This window comes from Oryza brachyantha, chromosome 1 (genome assembly GCF_000231095.2).
Source record: "Oryza brachyantha chromosome 1, ObraRS2, whole genome shotgun sequence".
NCBI lineage: Eukaryota > Viridiplantae > Streptophyta > Magnoliopsida > Poales > Poaceae > Oryza > Oryza brachyantha.
In genome coordinates, this window is record NC_023163.2 from 21,464,981 (window position 1) to 21,477,617 (window position 12,637).

A 12,637-nucleotide genomic window follows, 5' to 3' on the forward strand; every position below is an offset into this window, starting at 1 on the left:
CCCCTACACCGTTGGCACTGACTTGCCCTGTGGCCACCTCTATCTCTTCGCCTCGAGGATAGGCACTCCTCCCCAGCGAGATCGGGGGGAGGGGGGTGGAGGGGCGGTCAACTAGTGAGACCTGAACTTCTCTCTACTAGGATTGCCCCACCCCCTAGCCCTTGGATTTACCCGTCATCAGCCACCTGCATCGACGCCCTCCACGCTATTCTCGTGTTGCCCCTCCCCACTAGAACCATGTATGATGTGAGTAGCAGATAATATCTATTGATACTAGCTGATATCATGTGGTGCTAGAATGTGATACCATAGTGCTACATGTGGTATCCACTTGATAACTATTGATACTAAATGGTGAGGTATCAAGCAATGGCTAAGAGAGATTAACGATGAGGCAGCGGGGCTGACCGTGCATGGCATGAACCAACGCAATAGAACTGACTGTGTAGAAGGGAGAAATAGAGTTTGTTCTTAAATTTCATAAAGCAGTCTAGTTTGTATGGTGTCATGTGCTATAGTCGGACATACTGTTAAAGGGATGTTTTCTGAAAATTTATACCGAAGCCCATCATCCCACATTTCTAAAATAGATTTTTAATTTTATAGTAGTTATTTCTATTATTTATGTTATTAAATTTCTAATAAAAGATCAGGTAATATATCATCTTTCATCTCCATCTAGATAAAGACCACTTCATGTTTGTCCTAAATTAAAGCTATTTAAATTTGACCAAATTTGTATCAAAATATCAAAAATATTTTTAACATAAAATAAATATTCTAAAAACATATAGTAGGATTTTAATGAAACCAATTTAATATTATAGATGTTAGTAATTCTTATTAATTTGATTAAACTTCAAAAAAATTAACAAAGGATAAATTTAAATTAACCTGTAATGGGATGCGATTCAATCACCCAACACAAGTCCTGCCGCGGGCCGTCAGCTGGACCTCATACTCTACACGATAGGAGAAACACGTAGAGCTGAGAGCTCTGCCCCGAGGACAGATTACTTCCGGAAGACCACGAGAGAGACACTGGTTTGATTTTGATAGTCTGTGTGTCATAAAAAAAACCAAAAAAAAACTAATACTAGATATTACTCTTATAATACAAACACTATTAATTCATAAATAAATTTAATATTTACTTATCAAACTATGTCTAATGCAAGACATAATTTATTTTTTATTTAATCACTTGTTATATTATTTTATCTCATGTAACAACTCATTAATTTTATAGATATATTATCCTAATCATTGTTGATACACGCGTACAACACGACAACATTAATGCTGAAAATTTGGTCGGCTCATTTCCGTATACCTTTTCCCGTTTTAACGGCCTCACACAAAGATGCCCCGGCGAGCTCAAGATTTCCCGGCCGGATCGGTTACAGCAACATCATACGTGTTGCTTGCTAAGTTGGTGAACGTGTCATCAAATTCCTTCCCGTTACAGGGCGACTTCCACATAGACTGGCCCATCGGTCAGTCTCACCACTCACCACATAGGCGGCGCGACCACACCGGAGAGGAAAGCAGGAGAACACACCAGAGGGCCGGACTACAGAGAGACGCGAGCAGAACTCCAACTGCCTCGCCCCGCCGCCCGCCCGCCCGCCATGCTGCTTCTCCACGCGGCCAACCTCCGCATCCTCCTCGCCGGCGCCGCCGTCGCGCGCCTCTCGTCCCCCGCCACCGCGCGCGCCTCCCCTTCCCGATGCGCGCCTCCCCCGCCGCCGCGCGTCCGCGCCTTCGCCTCCTACCGCGCCTCCTCTCCGCCGCCGGCGCACCAACCGTCCTCGGCGTCGCCGCCCTCCCGCGCCGTCGCCTCCGCGAACGCCGCATGCGAGCAGGGGGCGAAACCCGCGATCTGCACGGCGGACGAGCTGCACTACGTGCCCGTGCCCGGCACGGAGTGGCGGCTCGCGCTCTGGCGGTACCGCCCGCCGCCTGAGGTGCGTGCTTATTCGCCCGGCCCGCGGAGAGGGTGGCAGCGCGTTTTGGTTGTTGATTTGGTCCTATCTTGCTTTGTGCAGGCGCCCAAGAGGAATCACCCGCTGATGCTGCTGTCTGGGGTGGCCACCAACGCGATCGGATTCGACCTGTCTCCTGGGGTTAGTTTTATCTATATGAAGCTATTTGTGTGGATAAATCGGTTGGCAATGAGTACTTCTTTTTTTTTTTTTGACAGAAAGCGATATGAGGTTTAGTTAATGGCTACAAATTGCTTACCGCTTAGTATAGGTGGAATCTAAGTATAAATTAGTAACTGTTTGTAGGTGGAATCTGAGTATACATTAGTAATTTTCTTGTGGGTATTAGGGATTGCAATTTGGAAATAGCTCAGCATTGCTGTTGCAATTTAATGTAGAGAAGTATGTGGAACAACAGAGAATTACGTCCATGTTGTAAAAACACCGAACTGAGTAAGTTGGAAACAAATCACTGCAGTAAACATAACTTTCTAGAGCCAATGTGAAAAATACTTATTTCAGAAAGCTTGCACTATCTGTAAGAGCATATTTTCTTAATTTGCAATGTCTAGGATGCAATAAGGCTCCAAATGTTTATTCAATAAAAGTGCTACATAGACATGTTGCGGGCACAAAGCAGATCAATAGAAACTTCATATAGATGTGAAACTTCATGAGAACAGAAACAGTGGTTTCGCTGCATAACAGATAGCATTGAAGTTACTATACAGCTGGGTAGAAATTCTTAGGCAAGAATCTTGCACACATAATCACACAATTGATAAACGTGTACAAGAAAAAATTGCATAGATAAATCTGTAAAATTGTACAGACCTTTCAGTAAAAGATATGCTGGTGCGCTCTACTTCAGGCCTCAGACAAATGATATTGTGGTAGTTGTGCTTTTATAGTAGTAAGTTTCAAAAGCCACATGTTTTGGAGCATTGGTTACTCTTATTTTAAGGATGAGAGAATCTACTCCATGCCATTGAGTTTATCCTATTTCAACAATTTGCCACCGGCATTGCCTCTTTCTATAATATACTGCTGAGTTTACCAATTGTTCTACAATATGTGATTGAGCTGTTTTTTTCCCCCAAAAATACCCAAAATGCACTTATAGACATATAAGTGTTGCCAATTGATTAGCCCTGGTAGAAGTTTTAGATAATCACGGAATTTTTTGTGTAGTCTCCTTGCACGACATTGACGTTTTTTTTTTTGTTTTCTGAAAAGTTATTTTTTGTATGGTATGAGAGGAATTATTTACACAAAAGCTAATAGCACACAAATATTTTATGTTGCATATGAAAGATGATTTACATTAATAACAGAAACACAAAAATATTCTATATAGCACATAACAGATAAATTATATTTTATAAAAATATTAATCTTATCTTACAATACAATAAATCAACTGTTAACCTTATATGGCTATAAGGGCATTTTGGTCATTTGTGGAAAAAAACACAGGCCAGTGACATATTGTAGAAGAATTGATAAACTCAACGATATATTATAGAAAGTGGCAGAAAATCGTTGAATTGAGACAAACTTGGTGGCATAGAGTAGATTTTATCTTTAAAGATACATCTGTTGTTTTTTTTTAAAAAAAAACTAAATGTATTTCATTTAGAAAATTGTTTACTCATGCATTGGTGACCATCTGGTTGATACTCTATATTATTTATCATCACTCAATAAAGAAAAATTGTGCAATAAACTGTCTTGATCATGATTATATATTTAAATGTTTTCCCTTTGATTTTGACTATAATAATGCTGTCAGGCTTCATTTGCACGTCATATGTCCATGCAAGGGTATGATACATGGATTGTCGAAGTGCGTGGTGCAGGCCTGAGCATGCGTGGGACTGAAGTATCTGTAGCTAACACCACATCTGACATGTCTCCAAGTTCTGCTGTGGATAAGATTTCTACACAGAAAATAAATGGTGCTGCCCCTGCAAAGGATGATTCCACTTGCCTAGCTCAAAATTTTGAAGGTCCGTTAGTAGAAGATAAGTTTGAAGTTGCAGTAGTAGAAAATAAGGATATAGTAGAGAGTAATACATCAGAAGAACCACAATTAGTGACAAAGTTATCAAATGCTTTGGCACAATTGGGGGATACGTTCTCAGGTTATGTAAAAGATAATCAACTTAGGAGTATTGCTGATGGATTTTTTCATCGAGTGTCAGAACTTGTTCCCGATGCCTCATTAACTAGTAGGCTTGAGGAAGTTTCAGAAAGAATTTTGGGTTTATTGGAATTGCCACAAACGTCAGCGATATCAGATCAAATAAGCCAGTTAAGTCAGCGTCTTGTGAATATTCTCGGAGAAGGTCAACAGAATATATCCCCTCGGCTATTTGGCTGGCAAGAACGACTGTCTGCAACGATAGAAGATCTACAGAAACAGTTGGAGCTGATTATTAGCTATGATTGGGACTTTGACCATTACTTGGAGGAGGATGTACCTGCCGCGGTTTGTAAACATATTCTTTCCTCTATAAAGATCACTTGGATGATACCTGGGAACCTTGTTAAAAAGTGTTAACCTGTCACTCTTTTTCCCTGCAGATGAACTATATTAAACAGCAAAGCCCAACAAAGGATGGCAAGCTGCTTGCCATTGGCCATTCAATGGGGGGAATATTGTTATATGCAATGGTTTCTAAATGTGGTATGCTGCACTGGCAATCTTCTTTTGATCTGTTTCAGATAGCAAGAAAACAACACATTCATATAACAATGTTGATATTTCACATTTTTTAGGACAGTCTTAAATATTCTGTTGCTATGATAATATATTTGTCAGAAATTTAAAATATATTATCTACATGGTTCTAATTCTATTTATCTGCCTCAAAAGGATTTGAAGGTGCTGAGCCAGAGCTAGCAGCAATTGTTACTTTGGCCTCATCAGTTGACTACACAACATCTAACTCATCACTCAAGTTGCTATTGCCTCTTGTAAGTTGATCATCGTGCAATTTAATATGCTAATGTACATATGCAAGAATCTAATCTTCACTATTATTAGGCAGATCCAGCTGAGATGCTGCGTGTTCCTGCTATCCCGCTAGGAACGTTACTGTCTACCACTTACCCTATATCATCCCGTGCACCGTATATTCTGTCATTGCTGCGCTCTCAAATTTCATCAAAGGACATGATGGACCCTGAACTGCTTTCAAAGCTTGTCTTGAATAACTTTTGTAAGTCAAGTTCTATCGTGCCTTTTCATATGAAAGCCAGTTGAACTATTAGTTTGTCTGTAAGTTGCTAGACAGAATATTTAAGCTTTGTCATAGCTGTAAGTTGGTTCATTAAAAGCTACAACAACCCAATATTTTGTGTTCATGGAGAAACTCACCATCCAAATAGTATGCTGATATGGTCAAGCAAACACTTCTATTCCTAGGAATTTGCGCATTTTATAAATATGGCCTAGCCAGGGTAATTTCTTTCGCTATCTTTATTTGAAATTTTGAACAAACTATTTTATACTTAAAATATTGACTCTAAGCATATGATAGATATATATGATGATATGTGCATATAGCACTGTTCAACTCTGAGGTTTCTGTCACCGTCTGTAGGAGCATTGATTTCGCTGGTCCATTTTTATCTGATTCGATACATGAATTTCAATGTGAAAGCCCTTGGAATTGTTTTGATGACTTAATGCATGATTGTTCAGGCACAGTGCCAGCAAAGGTTCTACTACAGCTGACGACTGCATTCCGTGATGGTGGGCTGCGCAACAGGACTGGTACATTTCTCTTCAAGCAGCATCTGCACAAAATCAAAGTACCGGTACTTGCCCTTGCTGGAGATGAGGATTTGATTTGCCCCCCAGAAGCTGTTTATGGTATGGCAATAAGCTCCATTTTTTCACTGTCATTTAGTGATGAGGAGTTTTACGTTCCAAATGTACTCCAGTAATTTAGTAAAATGATTGCTGTGGAATTTTAAAAAATTAATACCTACTCAGGTTATCTTCTGGACTAATGCCAGGTTCAAAGTTATATATAACGAATTACTTAAATTCGGTTGACCCTTGGACCAAAAGCGCTGCAGCCACAGGATTAGCTCATAATGCACTGCCTAGCTGAATTGCTTATCTATGCACCCTAGACACAGTAGGCCATGCCGCATATAGGATCCATCCTTGGCTTCATTGTTTGATTATGTACCTTTGAGTTTCTTCATAAATACATATCACTAACCTTTCGTTGTATTTGCAGAAACGGTGAAGTTAATTCCTCAGCATTTGGTGACGTATAAGGTTTTTGGAAAGCCTGAAGGCCCTCATTATGCGCATTACGACTTGGTTGGAGGGCGAAAGGTACGTTTACATTAATGAGTACTTCAAGGATTGAGCTGTTTGTTTACTGTGAATGTTATCGTGTAGGCCGTCCATGAAGTGTACCCTTGTATAATAGAGTTCATCTCTCAGCACGATGAAATGTCTTCATAAGTTCTGTTTTTGTCCCGACGTCAAGCTCCAACACGCCCATTTAACAAGTGCACAATTGCCATCCTATATATTGGAAGTGAAATCACGAATGGTAATGGAATGTTGAGGTACAAAAGTGCATTTTCCCTTTTACTTCCTTCTATATACACTAGCTTGTAGTTTATTTCCTCACAACAGTTAGCGGTCAATTTATAACCTGTATATGTAAATGCTTCGTTCCTCAACAAGACAGAGAGATGCTTACTCTGCCACACTGGTATTGATGATCGCCTGCAGAAACACGCACCTCACTACTGGTGCCAGATAAACAGAAACATTTTCTTTGGTAGGGGGATTTTTTTTTTTTTGGGTAACGGCAGCAGCTACCATCTTGGTTAGATATCTGGTATACATTATCTGCCTCCGGAATCAATATCAAAGTCCTTTGGTAAATCGGGTTTCGTGGTCGTCTGATTCTTTCTAGCTTAAACCAAATCAACATTTGGAGGGCGGGTTGAATGAGGAACCTCAACATTTTGTGGTACAGAAACATTATTTATGGGGTTTTTTTTTTCTTTTTTTGGTGACGGCAGCAGCTAGCATCTTGGCTAGATATCTGATATACATTACCTGCTTCCAGAATCAATATCAAAGTCTTTTGGTAAATCAAGTTTATTGTAAAGTAATTGAATATTCAGACGTGGTCGTCTGATTGTTTCTATCTTAAAGCAAATTAACATTTGAAGGGAGGATTGAATGTGGAACCTTCACATTTTGTGGTACAGTTTGCACAAGACACTTGCTGGTATAAACCGTAGCAGACTGCTAACAGCAACTGTAGAAACCTCATGATTCATCTAAATGACTAGCATTACGGCAAAATCTTCAGAATCCAAATCACCCTCGATAAAAGAGTGTATCAGAATTCAGTACTCACATATATTTGATAAAGGATGCCACAGTATGGCATTTCTATCTGCAAATGCAAAAGAATGGATGATGTATAACAATAACATATATAATGGACTGTACAGAGCACAACAAACAGGTTTTTAAAGTTTGGCCCAGGTATACAATTGGTGTAACCCGGAGTCCAGACTACTTCAAGTCTTGGTAACGGCAGTCTTGCAAACTGGGCAAACATTCTTCTGAGAGAGCCATTGCTTGATGCAATAAACATGGTAGCTGTGGCCGCAATCCAGCTTCCCCATCTCTTCATTTGCTTCGAACTCTTCCTGCAACAAACATTTGACATGAGAATGGGGTTTGTTTACAAGGCAAGCACAGGATGCTGGTATGATAACTGAAGAGAAGCAGATAACTCAAAGGGAGCAGTGGCTGGGGCATACTTGACAAATACTGCATTTCTTTTCCATTTCTGTTGGATACCGGAATGGGTCAAAGGATGGGTGCTTGACCTTCCTAAGGTTGCGAACTATCTCATCCTCACGCAATCCTGTGTTGACATACCCTATTTTGTCTCCAAGCTCGAGCAACTCCTGTAAAACGAAGCGGTTCATGATATGGTGGTGGTGGTGACAACTCAGAAGTGATGCTATTATACAAGGAGGAGAGACAGACCTCGTATGTCATGTTATCAACGTCAAGGCGCCAATCCTGGTATCGATCATACAGACTCATTCCTCCCAACAAAACTCTTGTCTGAAACATCATGATCTGCCATATGAAAAACAGTTTCATCATGTATTTGAACCTGGTAGAAGCGTAGTATCACACTTTCTTTTGGTGTTTAGTGCAGTCAATACATGAGAAGTTGCTACATAGAGTATATTGCGAGAACTTCTCCAGATAAGGCATGCACATGCTTGCATAAAGATGACAAATACTACACCATGCACAATAACCGCACATCTAGCACGCAAACAAATAGTAAAAGCAGCAAAAATGCGTATGTTCAGGTAGTCAGATCACCTTATGAATGTGTCGTGGCTTGCACAAAACAGTAAGCTAGGACCATGGATAGGAAGCATGCACCTTTCAAGATGTCAATCAATCCTTTCATATGATTATTGTTATTAAGACACGCAGTATTTGGAGAATGAACGTAGTTGGTCCACATATGTTAGAAATCAAAATCACCGATCAACCTCAGAAGATGACAAATGGACGTATTTCCATTTATTCGATAAGGGTGCATATTGAGCTATCAGCACGCATACCGGTACGCATCTGCCAGGTAGATGACAAATTAACAGCTACACCTAATGTATCTGCCCACACATTATGGTAGCATAAAGTGTCCCCTAAGCTATTAAGTTAGCCCTCAATCCCACGTTGGATGACCAGTAGACTATAAGTGTATAGCCAAACAGCGCCGCTATACGTACGACCACATCGTACATCCGTGTACGACTGACGGTCCGGCCAGTGCTGCCTCTGTCCGCTGCTTCCGTCCGGGTCGTACATGGATCGTACGACGTGGTCGTACGCGAAGTATTTTCGATAGCCAAATATGCTTCAATAGTTGAACTGGAGTATCTATCATATTCTTTATAGACTACCATTAAAGGTTAGAGGTTCAAAGCACACGATAAGACCAAGTACAATAATAGGCTACAAGCCATCTATAAGTCTACATGGAGGAGAGATCAAGAGCCAACGTGGAGGGGAGATCAAGATGGCTCTCATACAAAAGCGCTTAATACATAAATGAGAGAAAGAGATAGGTATAGAAGAAAAGAGATAGGTATAGAAGAAAAATGTTGGAGTCAACCTTATAGTTAATTTATTGTACATACAAACTAGTCGTTGGTTCTACTGTTAAACTTAGCACTAAAGGCGCGTTCTCACTAACCAACCGCACAAACTTTACTCTCTTTTTCTGCGCGCACGCTTTCCAAACTGCTAAACGGTGTATATTTTGTCAAAAAAGTTATATGAAACTTGTTTAGAAAATTCAAATTAATTCTTTTTTCAAGTTTATAATAGTTAATATTCAATTAATCATATGTTAATACTTTCTCCGTTTTTTCTCCGTTTTATGTGCGCTGACGTGACCAGTGGTCACAAGGACTTGCGAACTAGCCCTAAGGCCCAATTTGGATCCTTTAAAATGGCAAAAGTTATATCATTTTAAAGCACTTTTTGGCAAAATAGATCTAAACACTACGGTAAAATGATAACTTTGTATTTGATAGTTTGGACTAGCAAATTTTGCCTAAAAGTACATAGGAACGCGAACCACCCCTAAATACCAACTTGCAAAATAAAATAACTTTTGCACGTCTCTAAACACCAACTTTTAAAAATACAATGTCAAAACTTTTACCACTAAAACTTTTACCATTTACCATTCCAAATGCCTCTAAACAGGGCCTAAATATATAACTCTTCAATATGACCGTTTGGAATGCGCGTCATGATAAATTATCTATTCTTATGACAATGGAAACCAGCTTCAGAAGACAGAGGGACACACAGAAAGAAAATAGACTCGATAGAGAAAATTGCTATAGATGATCAAAGAAATGGGCTGAACTAATTGGAAGAGACACATAAGCGCATTAAAGAAAATTTCCTCATATATATCCCTCGATAGGCATTGTTAGGCCGGGACCGACAGTCCTTGTGGATCTTGATGTTGAGCTATTATTTAGGAGTCAATCACCAATCACGTGACCACATGAAAATCCAGAAGGACCAGAAGGAATGACTAAAACTCTAGATCTGATTATGACTGAAGCAACAGGAAAATGATAGGAGCATTGGTCTCCCTTAAGCACCAAAAGAATAGTTCAGTCAAGCAGAACAGCCGGGCACTTAATCATAAATGGTGAACTGCTGGGACTCTCGATCTGCCATCGGAGGCAATCATTCACGCACCAGCATGCCCATTTCCCACCAACCATACGATCCACCAGAACAGCAAGACGGTAGGGAAACAAGCCATACTATCCCTTGCCATTCACAGGTGCTCTAGCCCACATTCTGAAATAGCACCGTTGACAACAATTGACCACCCCCAAGAAACTTTTCTGATCAGCTCAACAGAGCATCCGGCATTTATACTCGTAGTTGGCGCGGTGTCAGTATACACGAGGAGATGTATTCATGCAAGTGTATGACCACGGTTGACAGGTCTCTTTCCATGGCTGGCCACATTGCCGTGCGTCCCGTTCCCTCCCCTCTCCACTGCATTAATCCTACACGAGTACTACGGCATAATGCAGGTACCATGGCTGCAACTGCAACTGCACTGCAGCCGCTTATAATAATAATAATTATTGTGCCTGTAGAAGGGCTGCCGATTAGTTAACCTCCAAGAAGGCCACGATCCCACGTCACGTTTAACGCACGAAAGAAGCAAGTCAACCACTTCCAACGCCCACCCCACGGCTCACTCACTGGCCAGGCGAAAGATCAGTCGTCTATTCATCTATCACGCGTTACAGCGTAAGCATGTCAGGTCACGCGCGCTAAACTACCCTACGCACGGGAATCTTATGCAGCCGGGGGCGCAGCGTCGCACCAACCGCGCGCGCGCGCGCTGTGTCAGCAGCGTCCGCACTACTGCTACGCTGGAGAAGGTATCCGATAACAAAGCAAGTGTGCAAGAAAGCACAAAGCAGTGTGGGGGCAACGGGGAAGAAGGAACAAAGTTCGTTGCAGTGTGGTGATGGTGAGTACTACTGCTACTACTGTGAGCCTGTGACGTTTACCTCTTCCTCGAGGCCGCCGGGGGAGTGGCGGTACCCGCGCATGCGGCGGAGGCGGCCGGACGGGAGGAGGTCGGCGCCGAAGAAGGGCGCGGCGTCGAGGTGGTGGTGCGGCGGCGGCGGTGGCGAGTCCATGAACGACGAGGATATCTGCTCCTGCACGGTCACCCTCCTGGACAGGCACGGTCTCTGCGCAAGGCAAGAAAGCGTAGCGTGAGATCATCACCTTGGAGGAGGGAGCGAGAACATGGCAAAGATTCCGCTCGCGCGAACAGTACAGGGGGAATTCAGTACGCCCAGGAGAGATACATGTCACATGTTTAGATAGCAAGAACTTAATTAGACTGACCAAACACGACATTAAAGACTGGCTTTAATTGGTTCGTCAGGACTACCAAGTGGGAGAATAGTGGCAAATGCTTGCGATTTTTTAAAGCCGCTACAATTGATTGTTCGAAGAAAAACAGCAACAGAAGAGGCAGAAAAACAGAGTCTTGATTATTGAATGCCGAATTTAAATCTTTTTTTCGCCAACAGACAAAAAGGAGCGAAAGAAAAAGGCACAAACACGGGGCCAAACACGAGTAAATGGGAGAAGAAAACTCGAATCGATCGGCCACCCACCACAAAGGGGAGAAGAAGAAGAAGCAATCAATCCTTCGAGGAGCACGAACAGATCCAAACAAAGAGCCAAAATCAACAAGAGGCAGCGAAGGATCGACGAAGTCCAGTCCACGCACGCACGCAACGCACCTCTCTGTGCGGCCTCTCCGCGTCGCCGCCGCGGCCCCTCCCCGCCATCTGGTGCCGCGCCACCACGCAGTCCACGGACGACGCCTCCGCGGCGAACGGTATCCCCGGCGCGCACCACACGTCGGCGCCGATCCCGCCGCCCACGACGTGGCCGCCTCCCGCTCCCCCTCCCCGCTCCTTCCTCTTCTCCTTCCCCCTCCTCCGCCTCCGCCCGTGCCAGTCCGCCGACGACCTTACGGCCGCCGCCGCCGCCGCCCCGGCTCCGCCCCCAGGCGCGTACGCCTGCGACGCCGCGGCCGACGTGCACCCCAGCCCGCGCAGCGCCGCCGAGGCGAACCCCTTCCGCCTCCCCTCCTCCACCTGCTGCAGCGGCGGCGGCGGCGGCGAGGACGACGACCCCTCGCCGCGTGGCAGCAGCAGGCGCCGGATCCCCCGCCGTCGCTCCCCCGTGGGCGAGCCGCCGCGGCGGCGGTCGCCAGCCATCATGCGTCGCCTCGCTCCTCCCCGTGCCCGAGAGAGAGAGAGAGAGAGAGAGAGAAAGAGGGAGGTTGGTGAGGCGCAGTAATGGCAGCGCGGAAGCCGGAAGCGGTGGTGCGCGGAGGAGGAGCGAGCGGCCCGCGTGTGCACTTGCGCGCTTGGCTTTTGTTGCCTAGTGTACTTCTACTAGTGGTAGTCTGTGCGAGACAGCGGAGACTCGGAAGGGTGGCAACTGGCGAGGCGAGCGCGAGCGCGAGCGCGAGAGGGTGGAGCACGAG

General features: G+C 43.6%; 2 protein-coding genes across 2 annotated transcripts; one reads left to right on the forward strand and one right to left on the reverse strand.

Moving 5' to 3' along the window:
* Nucleotides 1-1,519: 1,519 nt before the first annotated feature.
* On the forward strand, nucleotides 1,520-7,099 carry LOC102715431. The gene is made up of 9 exons (XM_040522364.1): nucleotides 1,520-1,967; nucleotides 2,049-2,126; nucleotides 3,778-4,476; nucleotides 4,572-4,674; nucleotides 4,864-4,964; nucleotides 5,035-5,209; nucleotides 5,695-5,865; nucleotides 6,242-6,342; nucleotides 6,409-7,099. The coding sequence occupies exons 1-9, from the start codon at nucleotides 1,632-1,634 to the stop codon at nucleotides 6,472-6,474; spliced, it is 1,830 nt and encodes a 609-aa protein (XP_040378298.1). The 5' UTR covers nucleotides 1,520-1,631; the 3' UTR covers nucleotides 6,475-7,099.
* A 271-nt stretch (nucleotides 7,100-7,370) lies between these two features.
* LOC102715154 lies at nucleotides 7,371-12,637 on the reverse strand. Its single transcript, XM_006644482.3, has 5 exons — nucleotides 11,883-12,637; nucleotides 11,133-11,318; nucleotides 8,035-8,130; nucleotides 7,803-7,952; nucleotides 7,371-7,688 (listed from the first exon to the last, which is right to left on the reverse strand). Exons 1-5 carry the CDS (start codon nucleotides 12,366-12,368, stop codon nucleotides 7,557-7,559), a joined length of 1,050 nt encoding a protein of 349 aa, XP_006644545.2. The 5' UTR covers nucleotides 12,369-12,637; the 3' UTR covers nucleotides 7,371-7,556.

Excerpts from the sequence above, each read along its gene's own strand:
- LOC102715431 (XM_040522364.1), top strand. The coding sequence starts at position 1,632 with ATGCTGCTTCTCCACGCGGCCAACCTCCGCATCCTCCTCGCCGGCGCC. Across the intron at positions 2,127-3,777 it reads GATTCGACCTGTCTCCTGGG|GCTTCATTTGCACGTCATAT; the intron begins GTTAGTTTTATC and ends TAATGCTGTCAG. Across the intron at positions 4,675-4,863 it reads TGCAATGGTTTCTAAATGTG|GATTTGAAGGTGCTGAGCCA; the intron begins GTATGCTGCACT and ends CTGCCTCAAAAG.
- LOC102715154 (XM_006644482.3), bottom strand. The coding sequence starts at position 12,368 with ATGATGGCTGGCGACCGCCGCCGCGGCGGCTCGCCCACGGGGGAGCGA. Across the intron at positions 11,319-11,882 it reads CGGAGAGGCCGCACAGAGAG|AGACCGTGCCTGTCCAGGAG; the intron begins GTGCGTTGCGTG and ends TGCCTTGCGCAG. Across the intron at positions 7,689-7,802 it reads AGAAATGCAGTATTTGTCAA|GAAGAGTTCGAAGCAAATGA; the intron begins GTATGCCCCAGC and ends TGTTTGTTGCAG.